General features: G+C 49.3%; 1 protein-coding gene across 1 annotated transcript in view; it reads right to left on the reverse strand.

The window, feature by feature from the left end:
- The window catches only part of TG (thyroglobulin), a 235,784-nt gene that overhangs the window by 99,738 nt on the left and 108,074 nt on the right, over positions 1–27,972 (reverse strand). The window contains exons 36-41 of the mRNA XM_055545720.1: positions 23,665–23,799; positions 21,338–21,502; positions 15,619–15,838; positions 13,950–14,043; positions 11,790–11,949; positions 4,403–4,605 (exon numbers count right to left, since the gene is read on the reverse strand). Of these exons, the coding sequence (XP_055401695.1) occupies positions 4,403–4,605; positions 11,790–11,949; positions 13,950–14,043; positions 15,619–15,838; positions 21,338–21,502; positions 23,665–23,799 (977 nt within the window). The remainder of the gene's footprint in view (positions 1–4,402; positions 4,606–11,789; positions 11,950–13,949; positions 14,044–15,618; positions 15,839–21,337; positions 21,503–23,664; positions 23,800–27,972) is intronic.

Consider the following 27,972-nt stretch of genomic DNA (forward strand, 5'->3'; position numbering starts at 1 on the left):
TGCAGAACCAACTTAGTTCCCAAAACCCATGTTTACCAACTGGAGAGTAACACAGAAAACACAAAACCACTTAGGAAGGGTCTTGCCTCACAGCAAGTTTGCAAAGCTTTTATGGAGAAAAGTTCAAAACTCTATGAAAAGATAAGGAGACAAAAATACTATGGGCCTGGTTATAGGGTTAAGCTGATATAAGAACATCCTAAAAACATATTTTGCCAAAATGATTTGAAAAAGTACATGAAACTACTGTCCAATTCCCATCAGGAATATTTTTTAAAATCAGTGAACTTATTCTGGCTTCCTGGGTAGCTCAGTGGTAAAGAACCCACCTGCAAGTACAGGAGACACAGTTTCAATCCCTGGGTCCGGAAGATCCCCTGGAGAAGGAAACGGCAACCCACTCCAATATTCTTCCCTGGGAAATCCCATGGACAGAGGAGCCTGGTGGGCTACAGTCCGTGGGGTCTCAAAGAGTCGTATGTGACTTAGTGGCTGAACAAAAACAACATTAAAATGTATCCCAACATATATACAGAAGCATCAAAGCCCATGAATAGACAGGCCAATTTTGCCTAAGAGAAGTAGTAGGGTGGGTGAGTGCTCCTAAGAGGTTCATGTGGAAACAGGAGAAAACAGCGTTCTGGACCTAAAACACCATCTCCCTCGCACTGCCCCCAGATGGCTTAATGGACTCAGCGTGGTCTTAGATGCCCTCTTTGAACCAGGAGCTGAGCTAAGTGTTAAGGCCGTACTAAGGAGATGAATCCTATACCCAACCAAGCCTACAGTCACAGTAGAAATGGAATAAGCTGTGCTAGAAAACATGACAAGCACGTAAAATAAATCAGAATTCCTAAAAGTTACCAAGCAGAAGTCTCTTCACCACAGTGAGATTCTTTCTGTTTTAGAGATGGAGAAAGGCTCCGAGGTCCCATCCAGCTGAGCCCTAAAGATGGAGTGAGTTTCCAGGTGGAAAACAGGACGTGCTGACCACAGACCAGCGTGGAAAAGATCTAGAGGAAGGCATGGCATTTTCTAGGAATGGTGGCGGAGCTGGTGAACCTGGACTGCAGGGTTTGTGTGGGAAAGGAGAGAGGAAAATTTAGTGTGAGGCCAACTCCCGGGGCCTGGAGCTCACTCTGAGGAATGTAGAATTGGGGCAATGTTGTAGGAAAGCCATGGAAACTTTTTCTAAGTCCTGTAAATCACAGCGTGGAGGACACGACCTCTTCTACCTTCTCTTAAAACTGGCCAAGGGGTCAATGCCACAGAATTCAGGCTTGCAACATGGCCTCCCCTTCCTTCTTCAACCTTCCACGAGGATAGGCGAAACCTCCCACCTCCCGACCTGCTTTTGTTTGGAATTGCCTTTGCTTGGCATTGGACATGGGGAACTGGGTTTCTTAAGTTCCCACAGGGTGTAGCACACTTACAAACCTTATATCATGACTCCTCTAATCCTCAGAAAACAGAATTAATCACACCCATTTTATCCATGAAGCAGGTGAAGTAAAGGGTTTCACCCAAGGCCAGCATCTTAATGCAAGCTTGTCTGATTCTAGGCTCTTTGACACACTGAGACCCTGAACACGTCCCAGGCTCCTGGAGAAACATTCTCACAGGATTCGGCTTCACAGGTTCCAGCCCCTAACGCAGTGCTTTCTTGACTGTGTGTTCTTTAGCAGGTCACTAAACATCTCTGAGCCTTGGCTTTCTCATGTCTAGATTAGAAACAAAATAAATGTCCCTTGCAAATCAATGTCAGGAACCTATGAGATCATGTATTGAAATGGATTTATGGCCCCACACACGCTAAACAAATACATATAAGCTATTAATTATCATGGGAGTCTGTCTCGTTCAAATTTCAATAGTTCTGGCCCCAAGCTTTGCAGAAAGAGTGAAGATTTTATCCAAGAATATATCACCACCTCACTTTCATTCCTCCAAACATCTGTTGGTAGAGAGCACGTTGAAGGAACTGCTAATATATTGAAGTATTTTAGTTCTCTCAGTTCCAAATAATTTCACACGCGTCCCAAAGACTGCGGGGACCAGTTGTAAAAGCTGTCTCTAAATGACTAAAACAGAAGGAGGATTTATTTTTAAATACACTACCATTTGTTAAAACAGATTCGTTTTTTGAAATTCCCCAAACATCTAAACCCTCCAGAACTTTTAAAAGGAAAATTCTGCCTTCTGGGCCTACTGGAAGGTATTTCTGGTGTCCTCTGGGTCCCCTCGAGTGTCTGGTTTCTGAGAGGGCCCTGGGGGGAATCCCTTTGGGATCAACTCAAAGTCAGGAAGGTCTGCTTTCAACCCAGAAACTGCAAGATGTTTGTGCTCAGGTCTCCTGCCACTCAGATGGACCCCATATGGAGGGACAGACTGAAGACCACCCGAGGCGAAGGACAAGAAACACAAAAATGAGGTGGGAGGAAGGGAAGCGGGCCTGCCTGTGGGTCCCCGGACGCACAGCGTCGCTCCCCCACCCAGGTTTGCGAGCCAGCCCCTTCACTGGCTGTCAGTCGCGAGCATCAGCCATAAGACAGCAGTGCTGGGTGCCCCGGGCCCTGTGGAGAGCTGGCACTGCTGGGCCCTGCTGGCCTGGAGTTGACAGTCTGTGGGACAGACACACATGGCAGGAAGAGCAATTCTGCGCTGGTGGGGAAGCAGGAGAAAGGCTGGATGAGATTTACAGGTGGCAGCGGCCATAGGAAGGGGGTCCGACCCGAGGCTGGAAAGTCTGGAAGGGGCCCCTGAAAGACGACTAGGTCAGGAAAGAGAACGACGGGAGGAAAGCACTTCGGGCAGAGGAGAGCACCTGGACAGACTTCTCAGTGAATTCTAGAAGGCTCCGTGGCTGCCAGAGATAGAGAAAGCGGCAGGAGGCACTGCTCCCTCTCAGGGCAGAGACGATGCCCATCCAGCCTCAGCTGTGCGCTCTGAACTGGCACTTCTCTACCCTCCTCGTGGTCATGGGTTTGGACCCCAGGAAGGCTGGACAGAGCTGGGTGTGGTTTGATAGCCTTAGAATCGCCAGCTGGTCATGTCACTGGCCCTGACGGTTCTCCATTGCTCTTTCCTTTGTGTCACTTAACAGTCTCTTCACTGCTTTCTTCTCCTCCAGCACTGCCCGCTTACATGCATCCTCCACCAAGCTCTACAAGTCTGACCCTTCGATGGTAAGAGTGTTCACAGTAGCACTATTGCCAGTAGCCAAAAGGGGGAAGCAACTCAGATGTCCATCAGCAGACGAATGGATCAACAAAGCATGGTGTACACACACAATGCAATATCACTCAGCCTTAAAAATAAATGAAATTCTGATGCATGCTTCAACATGGATGAACCTTGAGGACGTTATGCTAAGTGAAATAAGCCGGTTACAACAGGACAGAGCTCATAGGATTCCACTAACATGAGATAAATTCGTATTAGAGTGGGCAAATTCACAGAAGACAGAAAGTAGAAGAGACGTTACCAGGGGCTGGGAGGAAAGGAGAGTGGGGAGATATGCTTAATAGGTGCAGAGTCTCTGTTTGGAGTGATGAAAAGGTGCTGCTGACGATTAACACTGATGGTCACACAATGTTGTGAATGTACTTAATGCCAGTGAATGGTATGCTTAGTAATGGTTAAGATGGGAAACCAAACCAGCAAACAAACAAAAGCTGTCAACGGCTCACATACACTCAGGATAAAACCCAAGGTGTTCGGTGCTGTCTGGCTGCTCTCTGCCTCCCAGCCTCCACTCCATGGTCCAGGCAGACTCTGCCCTCCAGCCGCACTGCATGATGGGCAGATCCCAGTGAGGACTCTGGTTGCGTGCCAGTACAGCCTGCAGCATCAGCATGCACAGTCCCTCTCCCAGGGCACGCCCTCCTCCCTGAGCTTGGTGGGGGGCTTCTCTCTGAGCTGCCGTAAGACTCTTTTTTAAACAGCTGCTTTAAGTGTCTGTCCCCTCTCTCAAGTAAACTACAAGCTTCCTGAAAACTAGGGCACAGATCATGTAGTAAGGTATTTCCAACAATGAGCATAGTACCTGGCACCAGTTGGACATTCAGTAAAATTAGAAGCTAATCCGAACAGCCAACAGAGCTTATGCTGTGGTTAACAGGTAGTTTCCTCCATCATAGTTATTCCATCCCTATCATTATCATATCACCATCATCATTATTTTCACCACCTTCATCATCATCATCATCATCATTAACACTACCCTGTCTACATGATTAGTACTTAAGCTACAAGTAACATCCTGGCTCATGTATGCATAGAAAGATGGCCATGGGCAGGACACCAATTCAGAACAAAGGAAAAAGGAAATCCAAGCAATCGAAGTCAGGTGGGGAAGGAAGGACCACCTTCAGCAAGACCGAAGACGGAGTGGGCAGCTCACCATCAGCACAGCTCTCCGGAAGAGTCTGGAGTTGGCGGCCCTGGTGGTTACAAGGTGGATGCTGGCCACGTCGGCTCCGCCACGGTCTGCTGCCAGGGTCACGCGCCGAGGGTCCCCGCCAAATGCTCGGATGTGGGTCTGCACCCAGGTCAGAGCCACCACCTGGTCCAGCAGCCCCCAGTTGCCGCTCAGCTCGCTGGACCCTTAAGAAAGAGGAAAGCCTTTAACCCTCTGGGATCCTGTACCCTGGATGCAGCCAATCAGGCATGTGGTGCCTGTGGGGGACCTAGACTCCTGTCCACCCAGGTCAGGATTGTGGTTTCTCAATATGGTGGGAGAGCCTGGGCTCCAGAATCAGGCCCCTCCAGCTGGGATTGTCCCATCAGCCTTTTCCAACTAGGAGACCATGGACATGTCCCTCCACGTCTGTGGACTAAGGCTTCCCCATCCTAGAGGGGGTGGCTCCTCAGATGAGAGGCAGCGCATGTTCCGAGCCCCAACTTGGCACATCCGGGGAAAAGGAGATGAGCTTCCTGCCCTGGATCCTCCCTGACTGCCCCTGACTCTCTATGTCTCTTCCCCATGACAAAGGCCAGGCCAGCCTGAGCTATCAGTCTCAGCCCTTCCCACCACCTTCCATGACCTTCAGCAGCACTCAGTAGAGCTGATCTTTTTTTTCATATAATTCAGGAAATATTTTGTTTTTTAGATTTTTTTGATGACTATGTTTAGAGTCTTTATTGAATTTTTTGCAATATTGCTTCTGTTGTATATTTTGACTTCCTGGCTGCAAGGCATGTTAGCTCCCTGACAAGGAATTTAACCTGCACTTCCTGCATTGGAAGGTGAAGTTTTAACCACTGGACCATCAGGGAAGTCCCCAGTAAATATTTACTGAAAGCTCAGTACTTTTTGAAAATGGAATGATTCGGACACAGAAAAATACTCAGCTAGAGCATTCTTCTCCTTTGGCATTTGAGATACTCTATACCCAGGCCCCATGGCCATCTTCTGAATTGAGTGGACCCTCCTTAGTCTACACCACTAAGGACCCTGGAGCACCAGGCCAGTCCTGGTCTGAGCCGAGGCTCACGCCCTTCTTCTCTGGCAGACCCTTGGCTTCAACCACCGCCTACGTGTGGCTGACTCTCAGGATGACGTCGCTGCCCAGAGCACTCTCCAGGCCCAGGTCCCTCAAATGCCTCCAGGAAGCTGTCTCACGGGCACCTCAGGTCCATTCAATCCCAAAAAGAATCAATTCTAAGTCTCTGGAGCGCCCCGCCAGCAGCTTCTCCTGTTTCTTACCTTCTCCCTCAAACCCAGCCATACCCACCCACTCCTCTCCTGCACAAGCTTGTGGGTCTTCCCGGACTCCTCTTTCAGCATCATCCCCTCTTCCCCCTTCCCCTGGTGCGGTGAGTGCTCCCCCACTGATCTCTGCCCCGTCTCTTCTAGAGCTGTTCACTGGCCTCCTGTATCGGCACACTCCTCCCGCCCCTGAATTCTCCGTGTGCATCCAGAGTGATCTTCTAAATTGTAATTTTGATTATCTCTCTCTCTGAGACACACACACACACACAACAATGTACACACACCCCCCAATGTACACAGACACCAGTGTATACACACACACACCAGTGTACACACATATACTAGTGTACACACACCAAGGTACACACACACACAAGAAAGTACACACACACAAACACACACACCAGTGTATACACACACATATACAAACACAATCAATGTACACACACACACACACACACACACCCACAATCAATGTACACACACACACACACACACACACCCTGCCCCATCCTATGTAAAGTCTCCCATCTCATCTCATGGTCCTTCGGGCACCATTTCTTCTCGTGCATTCCAAGCCCCCCAGGACCTGGTCATCCTCCTCTCAGGGCACATCTCCCTTTGTCTCCCCCTGTCCTGTGCCGCAGCCACCCAGGCTCACCAGCAGATGCTCAAACACAGCAGCCCTCCCCTCCCCTACCCTGGGCTCGGCACATGTGACTTACTCCACCCAGACCCCTCCCTCTGCCCTTGACTTGCCCTAGCTCTGACCTCCGACCCAGTCATCCTCTGAGTCTGAGTTACAGCGTCAACTCACAGGCAGCCTCGGGGGAAGTGAGGGTCCCCTTTCAGAGTACTTGTCAGCATGGGCTCCCCTGCGAGACTCCGCCCTCCACTAAAGCCAGTGGCCGCAGTCGGTCCTTATGAAATGTTAAGTGAATGAAATGACTACACTTATGATGAACACGATTCAGTATCAAGTGAGAAACTATCAACAAAAACCCATTTCCCCAGATAGAAAAGCAGCAAGACCTTGCATCCTGATTCCCCAGCCTGCTGTTCACAAAGAGCTGACGACGACACCAGCTCGGTGCACATAATGGTTCGAATTACTCCTCCAGCTGGGGAGATGCTCCGAATTTCTTCAAACGCATTTCATGCTCTGGGTTTAATGAAGCCATTGGCACCCTTCTCTGTGGGCTTTTCTGGATTGCAGACACATTCTGTTTGTTTCCAAGGTCTCAGGGAGGGCAGGAAGGCTGGGCAGCGGCTGAACAAGACCCAGTCTGGGAGGTGACGCCCACAGCCTGCATTTCCAGGGACAATGTAGAGGCAGGGCACTGTCCCTGACTCCCAGGCCCCCGTGTACCAGCTTCCCACTGACAGCGCTGACCTTCTGGGGTCTACAGACCCCTGGGAAGTCACAGATGAGGGCGCTTTCAGGAAGCGAATCTGAACTGGGCTCCACTGTATGCCAGCACCGCGCCAAGCAGTGCAGAGAGCAAGACACACAAGTCTTAGCCCTCAGGGCAGACAGCCTCCAGGACACACACAGGGAGCAGCCAACTAGCTGATCTGAGATGGTCTAACTCAACCCTTTTATTCCCTAGTGGAACCTAAGACTTGAAAACGAAAGAGTTTGTTTAGTTGCAAGAAGTAAATTTTCTTTCAGATTTTATTTGTAATGTGGGACCAAAGTCTTTATTGAATTTGTTGCAATATTGTTTCTCTTTTATGTTTTGGTTTTCTGGCCACAGGGCATGCAGGATCTTAGCTTCCTGATCAGGGAAGGAACCCACACTCCCTGAACTGGAAGGCGAAGTCTTAACCACTGGGATGCCAGGGAAGTTCCCTAGAAGCAAATCTGAGATAGAATTGGCTCTTAAATCTAACACACACTCAGTACTTTTTGTCCTAACATTCAATCCAATTCAGCAAACATTTGTCAAAAATTAAAAAAAAAAAATCTATGGTGTGCAAGGCACTCGGTTATTTTCATTAAAAATTTTAGGTACTCTTTTTATGGAACCTCTGCTCAGAAGCCTTCATAACTTCTTCATTCCTGCTGCACACAAAGTCTAACTTCTTCCTGGCTTTTCCTCCCCTCTAAGATTAACTTCAGGCTTCCTTGGTGGCTCAGCTGGTAAAGAATCTGCCTGTAATACAGGAGACCCGGGTTCGATCCCTGGGTTGAGAAGATTCTCTGGAGGAGGGTCTGGCAACACACTCCAGTATTCTTGCCTGGAGAATTCTATGGACAGAGGAGGCTGGTGGGCTACAAATCCATGGGGGGTGGATCTCAAAAAGTCAGACAAAACTGAAGTGACTAAGCAGTAGCAGCAAGATTAACTTCAGCCCATCTGAGCAGTCTGCGTTCCCTTCATTTTCCAACACCTATCCTACTCCAGACCTCGGGGTCTGCTCATTGCCTGTGCTCATCACCCTACAGTCTGGTCTTGGCTGAGCTCCATTCTCTTCATCTTCAGGGCTGAGCTCTGGTCTCACCTGGCTCAGCCCCACCACAAACATGCAGCAAGCAGTGCTGCTGGGGGCATGAAACTGGACAGGGCTGCTCTCTGCTGGCCAGGCATGTACAGTCCAGGAGGGAGTCCAGGATGTGAGTGGAAGATCTCTGGATAACGTGATCATGCGCCTCTCCAACTGCCTCACCCCACCCTGATCTAATCCTCCAGCTCTGTTCTCCCCACTCTCTGGTCAAAACACATCAGCAAGCATTCAGTTGTTCCCTCACGGTCTAAATGGCTCTTGCTTGCTCATTTGATTTATTCAGTTATCCTTCTAAAGCTCTTCAGCCAGGCTCACAGCAGTTCCTCCCCCAGTTCTTGTTGATGGCCATCAATAAAAGGGATCATGGTGCATGGGCTGTGCAGGTGGGTTATAGAGCCAGACCAGTAATGCACTGGTCTTACTCCACCCCTACAAGCTCAGCAGGGCCCTGGATGAGTTACTTAATGTGACTTGACTTTCTCCATCTGTAAAATGGGATAATAATAGTACCAACTTCAACAGGTTGTTATGATGATTGAATTTGTTAAGATTTGTAAAAGGAACAGAATGATGCAGAGCCTGGTATAAAGTACTCTAGAAGTTATTTGTCTTTTCTTAAATAAAATAAACAGGTTTAGATCCAGCTATTATCTCACAGATGCCCTTTGTGGGGTCTATGTTGTCTTCAGCAACAGAAGTTGCACTGGTGATGGAACAGGACTCTGGGCCTGTTCTTCTGGTCAAAAAGGGGAGCAGACCCCTCAGAGGGGAGCCTCTAAGGGGAAGCTCTGAGTGCCCCCAGGATGATGGGGTGATGGGCACATTACGGGGCCTGGCCTTCAGTCTGGCTCCCAGGCCAAAGCACACTTCCTCTGCTCCCACACCATGCAGGAGGTCTGTGGGCCGTGGCCCACCCACTCCTCTGACCCTATAGGCCACTGGCCCCAGGTCGCCTCACCGCATAGCTTTGCCAGAGAGAGGAGGGTAATCACTGTGCCCCACACTGGCGGGGTCTGTCCTGCCTGTGAGATCCAGGCAGGGGGACCCCTTCACTTCCTTTCCACCTGCTCTTCACCAGGAACCATGTTCCTTCTAAGTACTGTTGAGTTTGGGCTTTTCTCTCTGAGAACACAAGTTTGTCTAGTCGGCAGCAGAGCTGACATCAGTTTCTGTTTCCATCTCTCTCCCATCTCTTTCTTAATGTGCCTCTGGAGTCTGGCGCTCTCGGGGGATTATCTTCACTCTGAGCTGCAACAGCAGATGCCGCGTGCATTCATCACATGAGATGAAGTGCATGAAGTGGCAACTCGGCATGACTCAGTAGCTGCCAGGGCTGCTGCTGGCCGGATGCAGGGCCCAGACATGGCTGCAGCAGAGCCCTCACTTACAGAGGCCCTGCTAGGGAAAGGGAAGGGTGCTAACCCTTGGGAGCCCCTGTGAGGTGCCAGCAAGCTTCCAGATGTTTGTCTTCACATGCTTGACCTCATGAGAGGCGAGCAGCCTGGGATGGATGAGATGCGGAGGGACTGAACCCGGGTCTCCTGCATTTTAGGTATATTCTTTACCCTCTGAGCCACCAAGAGCCTAAGGGGGCTGGTAAAGGATCCACCTGCCAATGCAGTAGATGCTAGAGATGTGGATTTGATCCCTGAGGTCGGGGAAATCCCCTGGAGTAGAAAATGGCAACAGACTTCCAGTATTATTGCCTGGAGAATTCCATGGACAGAGGAGCCTGGCTGGCTACAGTCAATGGGGCTACAGAGATGGGGACACAACTGAGTGACTGAGCACACACACTCAGAGGCAGAAAGCCCCTTGACCTCTCTGAGCCCCGTGCTTTTCTCTGTGAAATGGCCACACTGTGCTGACCTCATGGAGGTACCTGGAGACTGGGATGACGTCATCTGGGAAAGACGTCTGGTAGAGACACGGACACTGGGTGAGCTCACTCTCTTTCTCTCTTGCTGACGGCATTGCTTTAAGCAGAGGAACAGGCAGTGTTGCAAGCCAGGAGTGAGAAGGGGTGGGTGTTCTCTGCCTCCCCCAACACTGCTCCCAGAAATGGGGTCGCCTTCCCAGAAGCCTGCAGAATTCTCCATAGATTACAGCCCATGAAATCATAAGCCCACCCCCTCACCGACGGGTAGCATATGGAAATCCTCTTCTGTCTGGAAAAGCTCTGAGCCGGAGTCAGCCAGGTCTGTGGAAAGCCCCTCCCGAGCGGGTCCCACAGGCTGGCTTCTGAGTTTCACCATCTCTTTAGCGAAAGGAGCTCCTGACTTAAGAGTCATCAATGGTGTTTTTGAAAAGAGGAAAGAAAATCCAGCAGGAGAGTCCAGTGCTCTAGCAGCCGCCGCTGCCTCTCTGAAGGAAAGCCTGGAATGGGCTCATCAGCCACACTCCCCTCATTGCCACTGGTCACATGTTGCCTTAACTTGTTGCCCATCTCATGTCTGCTGTGCAAACCTAAAGTCTTTGTTATGACACTCAAGGCCTCTAGCCACATGATCCACCCAGCCCTATCCCCCAGGGCTCCGGGGTTCTGCTCACGCTGGATGCCTGCCTCACTCACCCACGCTCTGGAGGAGCCGTGGTTCCGGCCACATTACATCCCACCCCCCTCCCCCAAACATCCATCATGCAAGACATCCCAGGTCTTAAACGAGACCCCCGAAGAACAGGGATGATGCTCAGTGCTGTCCTTGAGGACACGCAAAGCCCATCACAGCCTCTGGAGCCCCTTCACACATAGCACCTCGCGTGAGTCTCACAGTGACTTTGGAAGTTGGGTTAAAGTTACTCCTATTTTAGAGGAGAAAACTGAGACTTGGAGAAAGGGAGGGTTTTGTCCAAGGTCACACAGAAAACACTTGGCTCTTTGGATTCCCAGACCAGGACGCCTGCCCTCCACCACAGCCGCCTAACAAACAACTGCTCTACCACTGGAGGTGGGGTGCGGTTGGGTGGAGTGGGGCTGGGGTAGAGATGAAAGAAAAGATGGGATTGGTCCAAGCCTCAGTTCTGCCCTGGGGGCTGGTGGGAAGGTGGAAGGTGTAACCTGAGGGATAATGTCTGTGACTGCAAAGAAGACAGGCCAGAAGTTGACGGTGATGATGGAAATCATTGTCTATGCAGCCCTTGCTCCAGGAAACAGCTCTCTGAAGGCCCCAGAGCTTTTATCCACCCCTTAGCGTCTCCAGGGCACGTGGACCCTGGTGGTGAATCCTGGCTCTGCCTTTTCCTGACCATGTGAGCCTGAGCAAGGGTCTAGCCCTCTGGGGTCTCAATATGCACAAGCATACACACAGAGTTATTAATATCACAAGACAAAACACTTAAGGTACTTGGAACGGCTTAAGACACGTAGTGAGTTTCATCAGTGGCAACTGTGACCTACGGGCATCAGCATGGCTGGAGTGTCTCATGAAGGTACTGGCTGTACTCAGTGGGCTGGAGGAGGGCCAGGGGCCGGGAAGGGATGAGGTTTTAGGAAGAAAGGACTAAACGCACACAAAGAACACACTCGGCTCAGGGAGTCAAGTGGTCCCCACCAACCCCAGCAACTCACCGGAACTCAGGAAGCCGAAGATGCCCGTGCGATAGCTGGCCGTGACCACGATGAGGTTGCCGACAGCAGCCAGGAAGGAGCCATCCACTGCCAGCTGGTCCCCACTGCCCTTGCCCTCCACGGCATTGTGGAAGAACACCAGCACGGACGCGTTGGGGGCCTGCAGGGGGTGCAGAAATGTGGGGGCTGCAGGCGGCCACCTCCCCCTCCAGATCTTGGGAAGGGCACCTTTGCCATGCAGGTGCCAGACCGAGCCGACACACAACTCTGGGTGTGTCAACACACCTACCCCAAGGCCCGGCAGGGGCAACAGAGCAGCCCAAGAGAGAAATGGCAAAGCTACTTTTGACTGGAAACTCCCCGATGGGGAAGGGGTCCTGGATTTGAAGTCAGGAGATGGGGATCAAGCCTCTGCTCAGGCCAGCTGTGCTTTCTTAGTAAGCCACGAAGCCTCTCCTAGCCTCAGATGCTACACCTCTAAAGTGGGAAAGGGGGGAGAAGATAGAAATAAACATACCTATCATTTCCTCCTAGAGTCGGTGTGAAGACCAATGACATCATAGATCAACTGCAAAGTACTGTCGTCAACTTCTTGCTCACATTATGGCAAAAGAGTATGCTCACCAGTCACCACTCACTGGCCTTAGCCGTGAACTCTGGGACTCAATTGACCAAATCTACAGTAATAATTCTCTAGCTGAGTGACCTTAGGCAAGTCACCTGACCTCTCTGAGCCTTGGGCATTTCATCTATCCAATGGGAATGATACCTCTTAGAAGCATCAGGAGGATCAGAAGGAAGGATGCTGTGAGGTGTTCAGCCGATGACGGGCACAGACCTCCAGAGGTGGTCCCTCCCCTAGCCCCTGTTCTTTCCAGTGGGTTCAACACTGTCCAGTTCCTACACTGCCCGAGTGATGGTCTCCTCCAGGCTTTAGGTGTGGTCTGTGTCCCACTCTTTGCCATTTACAATGTCTCTCTTATCACCTGTTCAATGGTTAATTAGTATCTATGCCTTGTTTTATTCCATTCTCATAAGAACTTCATGAGCTGATGCTATTTCTCTCCCTACTTTTCAAAACAGGAAACTGGGGCACAAAAAATGTGAGTTGCCTTCTCCAGGCCAGGGAGGCAGTGGTAAGTGGCAGGCTGGTTTGGAGCCAGGACTTAATTCAACACCCCCACAATGATCTGGGGCTGGGCATCACCATCACCTCCCTCACTCTAAGCTCTATGCTTCTATTGATGCAGCCCAGAGGAGGCTCCATGTTCAGATGCCCTTGTTCCAAATCTCACTCAGCAGCTTGCTGTGCTCAAATCTCCAAAGTGCATTGCCTCTGGCTGCTGGTGGCTCAGGGACTGGAAGTGGAGGCGCGTCACATCCACTGTGGGATCTGCCAGCACGACTCACGTTTCCTAAGGCTCATCAGTTCCGTTTTCTCTCATGAGTTCTGACCCTTCCCCCTAAACAGGAAACTCAACTCAACATCAGGATCCTAGATGCTACTTAGGCAGGTACAGGCTTCAAAACAGGGCCTAACCAGAGTCAACCCTGAATATTCACTGGGAGGACTGAAGCTGAAGCTCCAGTACTTTGGCCACCTGATGTGAAGAGCCAACTCATTGGAAAAGACCCTGATGCTGGGAAAGATTGGAGGCAAGAGGAGAAGGGGGTGACAGAGGATGAGATGGTTGGATGGCATCACCAACTCGATGGACATGAGTTTGAGCACACTCTGGGAGTTGGTGATGGACAGGGAAGCCTGGCACGCTGCAGTCCATGGGGTCGCAAAGAGTCGGACACGACTGAGTGGCTGAACTAAACTGCCTATTTCTGCTCCTCCCGCTGTAATGAAAGCCCCCTTGAGGACAGCAACTTTATTTTGTTCATAGCTGCAACCCATGGAGAACAGACCCTCCCATCACTGGCGCTTTATGAATATCTCTTAGAGAACTGAACCCAGATAACCATGCACCATGCTCCCATGCAGGAGATGAGAGGAGGCCCTGGAGGAACCAGGCTGGCGCTCAGCCCTTCAGGCCTCAGGGAGCCAAGAACCAGCCAGGAGAGCACGGGGCAGACCATGCTGGCAGTGCAGGGGTTGGGGATTTCCAACAGGGCAGCTTTCACGGAAAACATAGCAAGGGCTGTCAAACTCACCATGTTCTGCGGGACAAACACGTTGAGATACAGGCAATCTTCGCTGACCCCGGGAGGCGTGGGCGTCCTGATGCCTGGCTGCCAGCACCTAGCCCTGCAGATACAGATGGATGGCATGTGACTTGCAGGAAAAACAATTAAAGAGACACACTCAGCCCTCCTGCATGCCCAGCAGCAGCAGCAGAACCCACTGCCCAATTCTGAAGGCCCAGCAGCCCACCGATAATTAGGTAGCTTCAGGAAATGGTTAATGGGATTGGTGAGTAAATGCTGGAAGGACCAGGATGACCACCAGTCTCTCTATCATGGGCCTGAGGAGTGTCCCCTGGGCAAGGTGCCCGCCCAGATAGAGCAGAGGAACACGGGTGTCACCTGGGCCCTGGGGCCCTGCAGGCTCCAGGGTACCGACCTGCTGGGATGAGGGGCCTCGACCTGCTTTCTCCATCACTACAGGGTCAAGTGTGCTGGTCGAAACATCTCCTGGCATAAGAGCTGAGATGCATATCTGGGACACACATGAAGCAAGCATGATGGTTACCTGTCCAAGCCTGGTTAGTACTGGGCTCTGATGGACCAAGCTCTCACTGCTCTTCACTCGAAAGCCTGTCAAGTGGGTGGATCCTAACCCAGTGAAGTTCTCTAATTAGTGCTTATTTGTTCCTTTTGTCTCCCAGGGGTGACTTTCATGGCTTTCTGCATCCTTCTGCTACTGTCCTAGCTTAAGTCTTCCTGTCGCTCGCCTGGAATATCCCAGAGCCTCCTGCTCATCCTTCTGTCTGGTCCTGAGCTCCTAGACCTGCCCACCAACTGGCCATGGGCAGTGATGGAGAGGGAGAATGTGGCTGCGTCCTTGGGACAGAGCTGTGGACACCTGTGCGGAGGGAAAGGCCATGGGGTGAAAGAGGCAGGCACAGGTGCTCCTTCCACAGATACTCTGAACATGCTTTCATCAGAAAAATGACAAAATCATGTCCCGTCTGTCAACTATCTACAGTGGTACATGCATGGGAGGGAATGGGCAAAATTGAAAAGCAGAGGAAGGAAAATAGGATATTCCATTTTTTTCCCCATTTTTGAAAACTCCTTTTAATATCATGTCTATTGGGGGAATGAAAAGACCTTTTACATTATTATTATTTTTTAATTATTATTATAAGCTATGCTTTTCCTTCTCTGCTTATTTCTCAGCGCCACTGAGGTCAGATGTAGCTGGGAGGTTGAGTTCCGGCCACTGCCATGCTGGGGCAGGTGATGAATGTGCCCCGCCCATGGGCGTGGCCCAGGGAAACCTCCCCTGCACTAACAGCCTCTCTTTCCTGGATGCAAAGTCAAGGGAGGTTCCTAGAAGGAACCTTGGAAGGTCTGTGCTGAAAAAGACACGGCAGCTTGGGTCCCCGCATTACTGCATGGAGCAGAGCACACCAGCCCCTCCATCACCAAAGGAGGCAGGACCAAGACAATGTTAAGTCACGGACAAGTGGGGGTTTATGTGTAAGAGCACTCAACGTCATCTTAGCTAATGTACCCCCAGTGCACGGCTCAAATCCTAACGCACTACTCTGTTATCAACTCTCACTTTGAAGGCTTAGAATGGGAGAAGGCTTCTCTGGACACCACCCCCCCACCCCGCCTCCCCACCACCACCAGATGTATTCCACTCCATCCTTACCGTGGCTTGGTGGCTTCCCAGGACCCAGTCCAGTTCAAGTGCTCGGGGGCCCGGAAGCGTTTCTCCCCCAGGGGCGGGGCGGCATACGGAACTCCCAGGAACTGGTCCACTGGCTTCCACGAAGTGCCCACTTGAATGGCCTGTGACCTGCCCAGCAGCTGGCCATGGGTGGCAATGGGCACTGAAGGTGAAGATGTCCCAAAGCCGGGCAGAGGGATGTCTGGAGTTGGGGAAGGAAGAGAGCACAGTACATGCTCTATTCAGGGGTATTCCAGACATGTTTTAAGAAACAAATCAAAAAGACCAAACACTGCTTTCTGCACTTTAAAAAAAAAAATTTTAGTTATTCATTCAGGCCCCAATAACTTAAGTCTAGTCAAGTTAGTGTCTAATGCGAAAAAAAAAAAAAAAAAAGAAAAAAGAAACCCAACAAAGACACCTGATCTTCCCCGGGCACTGAGCAATCCTTCCCTCAGTTCTGTCATCTCAAGTTCTTTCCAGGGAGATCACCCAGGCCCACAAACCCTGACTTGCCTCCCTGGGACCAGATGTCATCACGATTCTGGATTACTTGGATTTTAAAAAGGGCCCAGACCATGCAAGGTCCAATCCTCCAGGGGAGTCTGGACTTGAGCCCATCACTGGACGCGCCAGTTACTTCCAGGAGGAAATGTATGGGCTGGCCCTGCTAAGACGGATGAATACCTGATATCATTTCTTCGGTCAACTTTGGGTCAGATTTTGACCCCAAACGAGTTTGCCAAAAGCTTACAAAAATATTTTTTTCTGACTTTAAGACTGCTTGGATTTTAGAACTATCGCTGAGGCACTGCAAACCCGGTAAGTACATTTCACTGGTGAGGAAGTGGGTTTAGGGGCTGAGGGTGGGTAGCTGTCAGGATGTCAAGGTGATGAGGTAAGAGTCAAAGCTGTACTTTTCTGAGCCCCAGCTCTGACCACGGGGCCAGAGGTTCACAGGGGGTCAAGAGTCGGGCCTGGCCTGCAGCACCCACCCTCCCTTTGTGCCTGTCTGGATCCCACCTGGTCCTTTAGGTTAGGCTGGTGTGGCCGGCCATCCTGCCCTGTGCTCCACAGGCCTCCCGCCCCTCCCAGCAGTGCTAATCTCCAGACACTTATCAGCCTCCCTGTAGCCTTATCTTATCTCTTCTGCTGTATTCCCTCACATTCATTCATTGAGTCAATATACTTTTATCAGCTCAGTTTAGTTCAGTTCAGTCACTCAGTCTTGTCTGACTCTTTACAATCCCATGGACTGCAGTAAGCCAGGCTTTCCTGTCCATCACCAACACCCGGAGTTTACTCAAACTCATGTCCATCGAGTTGGTGATGCCATCCAACCATCTCATCCTCTGTCGTCCCCTTCTCCTCCAGCCATCAATCTTTCCCAGCATCGGGGTCTTTTCAGATGAGTCAGTTCTTCAAATCAGGTGGCCAAAGTATTGGAGTTTCAGCTTCAACATCAGTCCTTCCAAAGAATATTTGGGACTGATTTCCTTTAGGATGGACTGGTTTGATCTCCTTGCAGTCCAAGGGACTCTCAAGAGTCTTCTGTAACACCATAGTTCAAAAGCATTAATTCTTCAACCCTCAGCTTTCTTTATAGTCCAACTCTCACATCCATAAATGACCACTGGAAAAACCATAGCTTTGACTAGACGGGCCTTTGTTGGCAAAGTAATCTCTCTGCTTTTTAATATGCTGTATAGGTTGGTCATAACTTTCCTTCCAAGGAGCAAGCGTCTTTTAATTTCATGGCTGCAGTCACCATCTGCAGTGATTTTGGAGCCCAAAAAAATAAAGTCTGTAACTGTTTCCACTATTTCCCCATCTATTTGCCATGAAGTGATGGGACCAGATGCCATGATCTTAGTTTTCTGAATGTTGAGTTTTAAGCCAACTTTTCCACTCTCCTCTTTCACTTTCATCAAGAAGCTCTTTGGTTCTTCTGTGCTTTCTGCCATAAGGGTGGTATCATCTGCATATCTAAGGTTATTGATATTTCTCCTGGCAATCTTGATTCCAGCTTTGCTTCATCCAGCCCAAAGTTTCTCGTGCTGTATTCTGCATATAAGTTAAATAAGCAGGGTGACAATATACAGTCTTGATGTACTCCTTTCCCAATTTGGAACCAGTCTGTTGTTCCATGTCCAGTTCTAACTGTTGCTTCCTGACCTGCATACAGAGTTCTCAAGAGGCAAGTCAGGTGGTCTGGTATTCCCATCTCTTCAAGAATTTTCCAGAGTTTGTTGTGATCCACACAGTGAAAGGCTTTGGATTAAGTGGAAGTAGATGTTTTTCTGGAACTCTCTTGCTTTTTCAATGATCTAACAGATGTTGGTAATTTGATTTCTGGTTCCTCTGCCTTTTCTAAATCCAACTTGAACATCTGGAAGTTCACAGTTCACACACTGTTGAAGCCTGGCTTGGAATTTTGAGCATTACTTTACTAGCGTGTGAGATGAGAACCAGCTCAGGCTTAGTGCCAAATGCCATTTTCAGGGGCTTAAGACAGGCTGGTGTCTGGTTCCCACAGGTCTTAGGGCCTCACCCAGTGGAAACCAACACTGGTGAAGAGATTCTGTGTGTGTGTATGTGTGTGTGCAGTCTCTCTTATTTATTTCCAACAGGTGTGTTTTCTTTGCTCCAATTCACTGTGGGCTTTGCAGCTTGGTCTGCAGCTCTGTCTGTTTAAAATACACATTTATGATGAACGTAAATGTGGGAGAGGAGGCAGACAGACAGACAGGTGGAAGTTTATCCATTCCTCAAGAGTTTGGTACTATGCAGTGGCTCAACTGGAGGTGGTTTTGACCCCAGGAAACATCTGACAATGTCTGGAGATATTCTGGGGTTGTCACAGGATTGAGGAGAGGTCTGAGCTCCTAGTATCTCATAGGATGGAGGCCAGAGATGCTATTAAACAACCTATGATAGAGACAACAGGTCATCCAGTCCCAGGTGTCAGCGTCAGGTGTCGGGGCTGAGACCCCCTGGTGTGATATGCATTCATGACCTCCAGGCCACTGAGGGTCCACGTGGTGAGGAGGAAGCAATGAACGGACCTGTGTTTGTGTGAGGGACCAGCTGCTTTAGAAAAACCTCATAGTTCTTTTGACCCTCGATTTTCCCATTGCCGAGAAAGGAACAGTAGCTGTCCCTACAACACAAAGATGTCAGGAAGAAATAACATGATGCCTGTAATGTCCCAAGCTCAGTGCCTGGTGCGTGACCGGAGACCAACACGTGAATGAATGAATGGGGAGAGGGAAGGAAGAAAGGAAGGAGGGAAAGATAGAAGGAAGGAGGGAAGGAGTGGAGGGGTGAAAGAAAAAGAAAAAGGAAGGTCAAAAGGTAGAGAGAACAGAAGGAAAGAGTGAGTGAAAACTTGGTTGTTCACACACTGGCGTGTGAGTTATAACCCAAAATGGAAACTTGGGATGGAAAGAAATACGTGCCGCTTTATAATCTGGCCTCGATCACAAATCATGCCTGCTCTCACCCCCACAGTTCCTTCCTTCTCACAAGATTTCCTGTTTCAATTGCAAATCACAGGCTCTCTGGCTAGCATTCAGGACCGACCATGGATGCTAAGGCAGTGAAAACTCCCAAGGTCAGCTCTTTTGCTCTGCAGGAAACAGCCACATTTCATGAACGTGGCATCATCTCAAGCAGGGAGCAGAGACAGAAAATATAAAAGCTAAAGAATTTTGAGGGAATGCAAGCCTGCTTTCCCACGGACACTGGTATTTAAGCCTCCCTCCAGAGGCTGCCCAATGTATCCCAGACAGAATGAGATCCAACATGGGAAAAATATCTGCTGTGCATTTCTCCCTTTTGAAATCTTTTGCAGAAGTGGAGATTCTTTCTAGAATACCCATATATTTAGGTTCTGTGACTATTTGGATTAAGAAAATTATTTGTAGCTCTATATGTACTTTAGGTGCAAATAAACAAATGTCTATGTAGATACACGTGGGCATGTGTCTTCTGCTGGAGAGTGAGCATTTCATGCTGAATTTGAGACACACAGAATTCAGAGAGAAGCAGTCTAATTTGTTTTACAGAACTCATACCTCAAAGTGAAGGTATTTCTCAGCAGGACTACCGTGCAGATTGGCTACACTATGGATGAAATCTATTTAACTCGACCAAGTGATATAAGCATCCTGAGAGTCCCTTGGACTGCAAGGAGATCAAACCAGTCCCTCCTAAAGGAAATCAATCCTGAATATTCATTGGAAGGGCTGATGCTGAAGCTGAAGCTCCAATACTTTGGCCACCTGATGCAAAGAACTGACTCATTGGAAAAGACCCTGATGGTGGGAAAGATTGAAGGCAGAAGGATAAAGGGATGACAGAGGATGAGATGGTTGGATGGCATCACTGACTTGATGGACATGAGTTTAAGCAAGCTCCAGGAGTTGGTGAAGGACAGGGAAGCCTGGCATGCTGCACTCCATGGGGTCACAAAAGTCGGACACGACTGAACTGAACTGAATAGAAGGCAAGCCTTAAGATTAAGGGCCCAAGACCTTAGTTTATAGGAATCAAAGCACTCCTAAGCCTGGGGACCTTCTCCTAATCTAAACACTGAGGTGGAGGAAAGGGGGAAAGAGGACACCCCTGGATCCAGACAGCCCTAAAGGACCATTAATACTCAAGGACAAGGTGAGGCCAAATCTCAATGTTACCTGGTCTTATAAATAAAGTTTTATTGGTACACAGCCGTGCCCATCGATCTATTATTGTCTGTGGCCACTTTTCTGCTTCAACAGCAGAGTTCAGTAGCTGTAACAGAGACTTGTAGCTGTGAAGCCTAAAATATTTATTATCTGACTCTTTACAGAGAGAGATCACTAACATCTGCTCTTGAAGATAAGATGGCAGACTCAGCCAACATTTCTAAAAAGTTATTCATTCCATCCCGTAAGCATGTCTAGTCGGGAGGGGGTGTCCCCCAGGGCCTTGGCTCCCATGTTTCCTGTTCTATAGCTCATATAATTTCACTTTAGGCTGTAATTACATGCTGCTTGTTCCTTGCCTGCTTCACCCCTGCATCCCCAGCACCCAACACAAGGGCTGACACATGATAACACATTACTGGATGTTTCTAAACTGAACCCAGCCTGGAGCAACCACACTCTTTGGTGATGGTGATATGGTCGCTAGGCACTGCAGTTTTGTGGGGGAGGACTGACCCTAGAGATAGGAGACCTGGCTCCAAGTCCCTGTTCCGTCATCACTAGTTGTATGAAATCAGAGAAGTAACCTAACTTGTCTGGACCAGAGTCTCCTGGTCTCTAAGATAGGGATCAATCCTTTATCTTGATATCTCACAGGATAACATGAGGGTCCAACAAGATAAGGTATGTGAAACAACTTTATAAACTCTGAAACAGTACTAAAAAGTGGCCTAATGAATTATTTTATGCAGAAACTCGAAGGCCAAAATGGCTTCTATAACTCAAAAGAAGTCATGAATACAGACAGTGCAGAGAAGTCCTAGGTCAGAAGTAGGCTTTTTTGTCTTCCTTCAGTTCATCCCATGTAAGTGCCACATAGCCTAAGATGACTTTGACTGACTTTTCCTTAAGAACCTCAAAAGCCACCGCCCATGAGTCACCACTTTCTCCGACAGTCCTTCCCAGCCACACCCAGGCCCTTGGGAATGTCTGCAAAGACACAGGCTGGCACTCACTTGGCTTCCGGTAGATGTAGGTGGCCTCTTCGTGGAGCAGAAGTCGGCAGTTCTGGGCCTGCAGGCTGTGTGTGCAGCTCTGGGTATCAGCATAGAACATACACCTCACAGCCCCGGGTTGGGTCTGCAGAGTGGTGACAAGGCAGTCCTGGTGACGGGAACACTCTGCAGAGGAGAAGAAGGGTGGGGATTGAGCCTGAGAGATCATCTCAGTCAAGTATTCAAAAATACATTCATGAATCCATGCATCCATTGATCCATCCATCCAGTCATGCATCTGTGAACCCATCAGTTCATCCATTCATCTATCCAACCATCTATCTTACCATCCAACCATACATTCATAAATCCATGCATCCACTGATCCATCCATCCAGTTGTGATCCATGAATCCATCCATACATCCATTCATCCTGCCATCTAACCATACATCCATGAATCCATGCATGCATCCTTCCATCTATCCAAGCATCATCCATTCATCCATTCATGTAATTATACATCCATGAATCTGTGTATCATCTATCCACCCACTCTTCCATTTGTCCCAAGACAACCTGAGGTGCCTGGCAGGAAGGAATTCATCTGAGAGAGAAGACATGGGTGAGCACTCCTCTGCAGTCTCCTCACTTTCATTCAGGGTCAGCCCAAAGTCACAGTTTCTCAAAGCATAAGCCAGCTAGACATCCTTCATCCAATCACACTTCATGAATCTATACATCCACTTATGCATCATCCATTCATCTATCCACTTATGCACGCATACATACACACAAACACTCACTCCTTCATTTTAGCACCTGGCACAGGGCTAGAATCTTGGAATAAAACAGTGGTGGTGGGGGACTCAACTCTCCCATCAATCTATTTTCCACACAACAATCGGGGTTTTCTTTGGTTATTTATCCACAAATGTGCTCTTGTCATTTTTCTGTTTAAAGCACCTTCATGGCTCCCCACTGGCCTCAGAATTAAGTCATACAAGACAAGGCTGTTCATGCTCTAGCCCACGCCTTCCTCTTCAGCCTCATCTCCCTCTGCCTCCTGCCTTATCACACTCACCATGTTCCATCAAGGGTTATGTCCTTTCCCATGCAAACCAGGTCCTGTCCTAGACAGTTTAAATGATTCATGGTATTAGGGTATTTAGTCCTAAGAACAGCCATGAAAATAATGACGTTTCATTCAACTGAGCAAGCCGTGCATTGCCTAAAGCCCTTATTCATAGCCTAATCTCTGCGTTGTGGTACCACCCAGAGTTGTACAGTGTACAACCTATACAACTGCACATGGCAGCCCTGTCTGTAATTTGTGCGTGTTGTTTTCCAGCCTTGTAGAGGAGGAGATCCATGGAATCTCAAAATTGCAGAAGCATAAATGGGCTTCCCTTCTGGCTCAGCTGGTAAAGAATCTGCCTGCAATGCAGAACTGGGTTTGATCCCTGGGTTGAGAAGATCCCCTGGAGAAGGGAAAGGCTATCCACTCCAGTATTCTGGCCTGGAGAATTCCATGGACTGTAAGGTCCATGGGGTCGCAAAGAATCGGACACAACTGAGCGGCTTTCAACTTTCACAAATGTTATTTAATCTTGATCTCTTTCATAAAGTCAAGTCTTTGTAGAACCTTCCTATCAGGTTGTCACCTAGCTTTTGTTTACATACCAGTAACCCAATCCCTCTAAAGGAAGTAGGCATCTGTGGACAGCTATGCCTATTAGAAAGTTCTCTGTATAGCACTGAAAAATGCTGAGGGCAGGAGGAGAAGGGGGAGACAGAGGGTGAGATGGTTGGATGGCATCATCCACTCAGGGGACATGAGTTTGCGCAAACTCTGAGAGATAGTGAAGGTCAGGGAAGCCTGGCATGCTGCAGCTCATGAGGTCGCAGAGTCAGACACGACTGAGCAACTGAACAACCACAACACTGGTCTTCACTTTGCCCCATGAACTTGGCCAGCACAATATCTTTCTTCACTGTCATGACCACCCACCTGCCATCTGAGGACAGCCATCACAGCCTCCACCCATCTCCTCCGTCTCAGACTAACCTCCTAGATCCTTCCTCTGACCTGGCTCAGTGTTACTCATTTTCTGGCTGGCTTAGCCTCTTGGAGACCTTGGCCATGGGTCAACTCTGCAGGAGGATGAAGAGACTACAGAGGACAGCCCAGCCAGGGTTCCTCCCCCAGGTGACATCCTTCTGGCCAGGCACCCCAGGTGATCTTGGGGTCTCCTATGTGTTTCTGAGGTCAGAATCTTCAGCAGCACTTGTGTGAGAGGACCCTCGTCCCAATTCACCCCCTACCTAGAGGGTGGACATTCCCCTTACCCCACAAGCAGCGGTCTCGGGCCGCAGAGAAGTTCCCCATGGCAGCGGTACTGATGTGGGCAACGTCAAAGTTCCTGATGGATGGATCAACAATCACTGAAGAAGGGGCCAGGGACTGCCACGAGTCCAGAGCGACTGGAAGGGAAAGAAGGGGACTGTCAGTGGGGGAGTCACACGATGTACCCAAAGGGTGCCCCAGGGCTTCCTCCAGGGGTCTCCATTCTTGTGTGACCCACTCCTTTATCCATCTCTCCATTCTACAACAATTTTTTCAATGATTTCTATGAGCCAAACTCCAAATTTCTATGTGCTCAAGCCTGGGAATACAAAGGTTAAAAATCAAAACAAATGAACCAACAAAAGCATGGGCATTTCTACTGAGCAGCTTACAGGAGAATGGGAGAGAATGTGAAAGGGTAAGAAAAACATCACAGTACAGTTGTTATGGGCTTCGCTGGTGGCTCAGATGGTAAGGAATCCACCTGCCAATGCAGGAAACCCGGGTTTGATCCCTGGGTAGGGAAGAGTCCCTGGAGAAGGCAATGGCAACCCACTCCAGTATACTTGCCCAGAGAATCCCATGGACAGAGGAGCCTGGAGAGCTACAGTCCATGGGATCACAAAGAGTGAGACACGAATGAGTGACCAACACACACACACGGTTGTTATAATGCAAAAATCAGAATAATGCCAGCAACCATGATAATAACAGGCTCATGGCACAGTGGGGAAGAATCTGCCTGCCAGTGCAGGAGATGCAAGAGAGTAGGGTTTGACGCCTGGGCCGGGAAGATGCCCTGGAAATGGGAATGGCTGCCCACTGAAGTACGCTTGCCTGCAGAAACGTGTGGACAAAGGAGCCTGACAGGGCCCAAGGGATCACAAAGAGCGGGACATGGCTGAGCACACACACAGAGCTGGTCATATGGCGGTTTGTGACGCACTGTGTAGGCTGCCTTCAGGGCCAAGGCTCTCATTTCCCCAAGTGCTGGGAAGCTGGGGAAAGCTCTCATTTCCTCAGGTGGCTGGGGCTGCTGGCCGAGTCCCTTCCTAGGAATTACCTAGGACTAGGCCAGCCGCCTCCCTCCCTTCATCCCCAAACTAGTCCAGGTGGATCTCCAAAGTTCCAATTCTCTGGCCCCAAGATGGGACAACCCCCAGGGGCCAACTCAGCGTCACAGCTCAGTGAGGCGTCCACGGGGCCAGGATTTGGTTTGCATCCACGTTCTGCCTCACCCCCAGCCCAATTCTGCCTTACATGTGTTGCTCCCAAGAGCACTGTGCACTAAACTTTCTGTGTGCAACTCTATCTTGGAGTCTTTCCTGGAAAACCCCAGCCAAGACCTCTTTAAAAGATGAAGACAATTCGCCCCATCCTCCCCTCCCCCTGCTGTGCCCAGAAGTCCATTCTCTACATCTGCGTCTCTATTCCTGCCCTGCAAATAGGTTCATCAGTACCATTTTCCTAGATTCCACATAGACACATGAACATGCAATATTTGTTTTTCTCTTTCTGACTTACTTCACTCTGTATGACAGAGTAGCCCTGACATATACACCCGACCACGTGTGAAATAGACAGCTGGTGGGAAGCTGCTGTACAGCACAGGGAGCTCAGCTCGGTGCTCTGTGATGACCTAGAGGGGAGGGAGGAAGGCTCAAGAGGGAGGGCTTATATATGTACATGTAGTTGATGAGGATGAGATGGTTGGATGGCATCACCGACTCAGTGCCAGCTGGATGGTGACAAAGCCTCTTGGCTCCAAGTCAGTGCTCCTGCGCATCCCTCTGAGCCTCCCACAGGGTGAGCATCCTCTCTGGAAGACCATCCTCGGATAGGAAAAGGTTATTGTCTTTGTTAACGCCGTGCTCTTAGCTATATGAGGAAGCCTATTGCTTTTATGTCAAACCTGTCTTTGCCACCACAGTACTGAGGGTCACTAAAATTAGAATGGTAAATAGAGTAGCAAAACAATCGAGTACGACTACCCTTTTTTTTTTTAATTAAAAAAAAAAAGAAAAGAGAAAAAAAAAGGAAAGGAAGGAAGGAAGAAAAAGAAGAAAGAGAAAAAAAGGTGTACTCAGAGAAGTGGCCAAATAATGCAAGCAGATCTCACGTGGATTCAGGAAGAGGAAGGTGAGACCCCCACACTCGTCCTGGGGCCATGGGACCAGTCTCAAAATCTCGAACCACGTATTTCTGAACTTGGGACCTGGTTTCCCTGCAGGAAACTAGGGCTGTCATTTTCCTAAGCATCCTCCACGTGTTGCTATTTCCATGGTCAGTGCAAGTGGCATTTTTGCAACACGGCTGATCTGAGGCACATATTATTAGATGGTGAGTACAGGGAAATTTCAGAGAAAACTTATGATGGGATTTCAGGACTGCACCTAGCAATTATGGTCTTAAAATGGAAGCTTTGGCTGCCCTCCACGTTTAGGTTGATGTCTAGGGGAAAGAGCTCTAATTAAAGGGTGACTGTCACTGCCAGAGTGAGAGCCAGCTCATCAGTGGCCATCCCAGGGCCTGGGTCCAGCTCTCTGCCCCACCCGGCACCTGCCCCCCTCCCCTGGCCCACAGGACCCCTGGATGAGTCATTGCTGCCATGCTGATTCCAACATCTGGGGTTCTATATGCACCTCGTGAAAACCTCTGACAGCAAGTCCCTTGTGAATGCAAAATCATAGTGAAGCATGAAAGCTGGGTAGTCTTGGTAGCATTTCATAAGAGTTCACTAATTTGTCAAGGACTCAGCAATACCACTGTCACTTAATAGTCACAATAAACCATGCTGTGGGCACCATTATATGCACATTTTACAGGCAAGTAAACAGATCCAGAAATACACTCAAAGAGCTTAGCCGACAAGCAGTGATGCTTGAGCTTGAGTCCAGCTCCTTCAGCTTCAGCATCCACTGTTTACTCCAAGGGTTCTGGTTTATTCACCAGGTGAATGAGGGGGCGGTGGCTTTCAGACTCACCCAAAGATAGTCTCCCCTGAAATGCAGCCTCTGTGGTTTGTTGATTAGTTTTTTTCCTTTGTGTAAAATGTATTTTACACATCGCATTGCCAGCATCACTTATTTAAAAAATAAAGCCATTGGAATTCGCTGGCGGTCCAGTGCTTAGTACTCAGTGCTTTCGCTGCCATGGCCCTGGTTCAACTCCTGGTTGGGGAACTAAGATCCTGAAAGCTGCCCAGCATGGCCAAGAAAGAAAGATTTGGAGTGGAAAGGAAAGGACAGTTCCCAGAGGGGCTGAGGAGGCAGAATTGACAGGACGGGGTAAGGGAGAAGGTGATGAAGACCATGGGATTTTTGGATTGGGCAACAGAGCGTGCAATGGAAAACATCCACGAGGAAAGAAGGAACGTGGTGTGGGGGCACAGAGCAGGACAGAGGGTGAGGCCAGCGATGGGTTTACTCGGGGACGTGCTGGGCTCATAAAACCCCGAAACGCTGCTGTTTCCGAATGTCACTGTGTTCGGCAGCAGGCCTCAGTGCCAGGCACGTGGCCTGGGTCCACTGTGCTAATGGTCTCACTGAGGAGTCCCAGGGCCAGAGGCGGGAGGGGAGGTGTTGATAGAGTCCCCCTGGCAGAAGGCCAGGGATCCTGGGACAAGGCTGGCGTGGAGAGATCAGGCGAAGGCAGAAGGAATTTTTTGAAATTTCTGGGTAATTTGATTATGTCTTCCTGCACACCACACCATTGCTGAGGTGGGGCGGGGCTGAGGGTAGGGGGGCAGCGTGACCTGCAACTTTGGGTAGGGCAGGCCTCGGTGTGACACCAGGGCCCTTCCATTCCCTTCCAGGCAGCATTATTCCATTTTAATGTCAACTAAGCTTAAATCACTACACTAAAATACATTTGAAAATTTCCACCACTATATGGAAAACTGTATTTCATTCCCTTCGTGTCCTCCCTCCCTTCCTTCCTCTTTTCTTGCTTTCCTGTCTTCCTGCCTTCCTTTATCCCTTCCCAGACAGACATCAGTTAAAGAAGGAAATGTTTGATTTTGATGTTAAGGTTCAAATAGAGTAATTTCAGGTGTTAAAAATAGCCACAACAAAACAAACGCCAACATAACTGCAGACCTGTGTTGAGACAGAGGGAGCAGGTCTGTCCCTTGCTGACTGCGTTAGCAAGGGCAAGCGCCGCTCTGGCCTTCACCTCTCAAAACGAGGGCAAGGAGCCTTTCAATGATTTTTAATCAGATCCAAGTGCAGAAATGTCAAGCCAGTTGCAAATGCCTGACCTCGCCAACGTTCAAATAATCACAGACCCATTTGTTAAATGAAAAGACTGAT

This window comes from Bubalus kerabau, chromosome 14 (genome assembly GCF_029407905.1).
Source record: "Bubalus kerabau isolate K-KA32 ecotype Philippines breed swamp buffalo chromosome 14, PCC_UOA_SB_1v2, whole genome shotgun sequence".
NCBI lineage: Eukaryota > Metazoa > Chordata > Mammalia > Artiodactyla > Bovidae > Bubalus > Bubalus kerabau.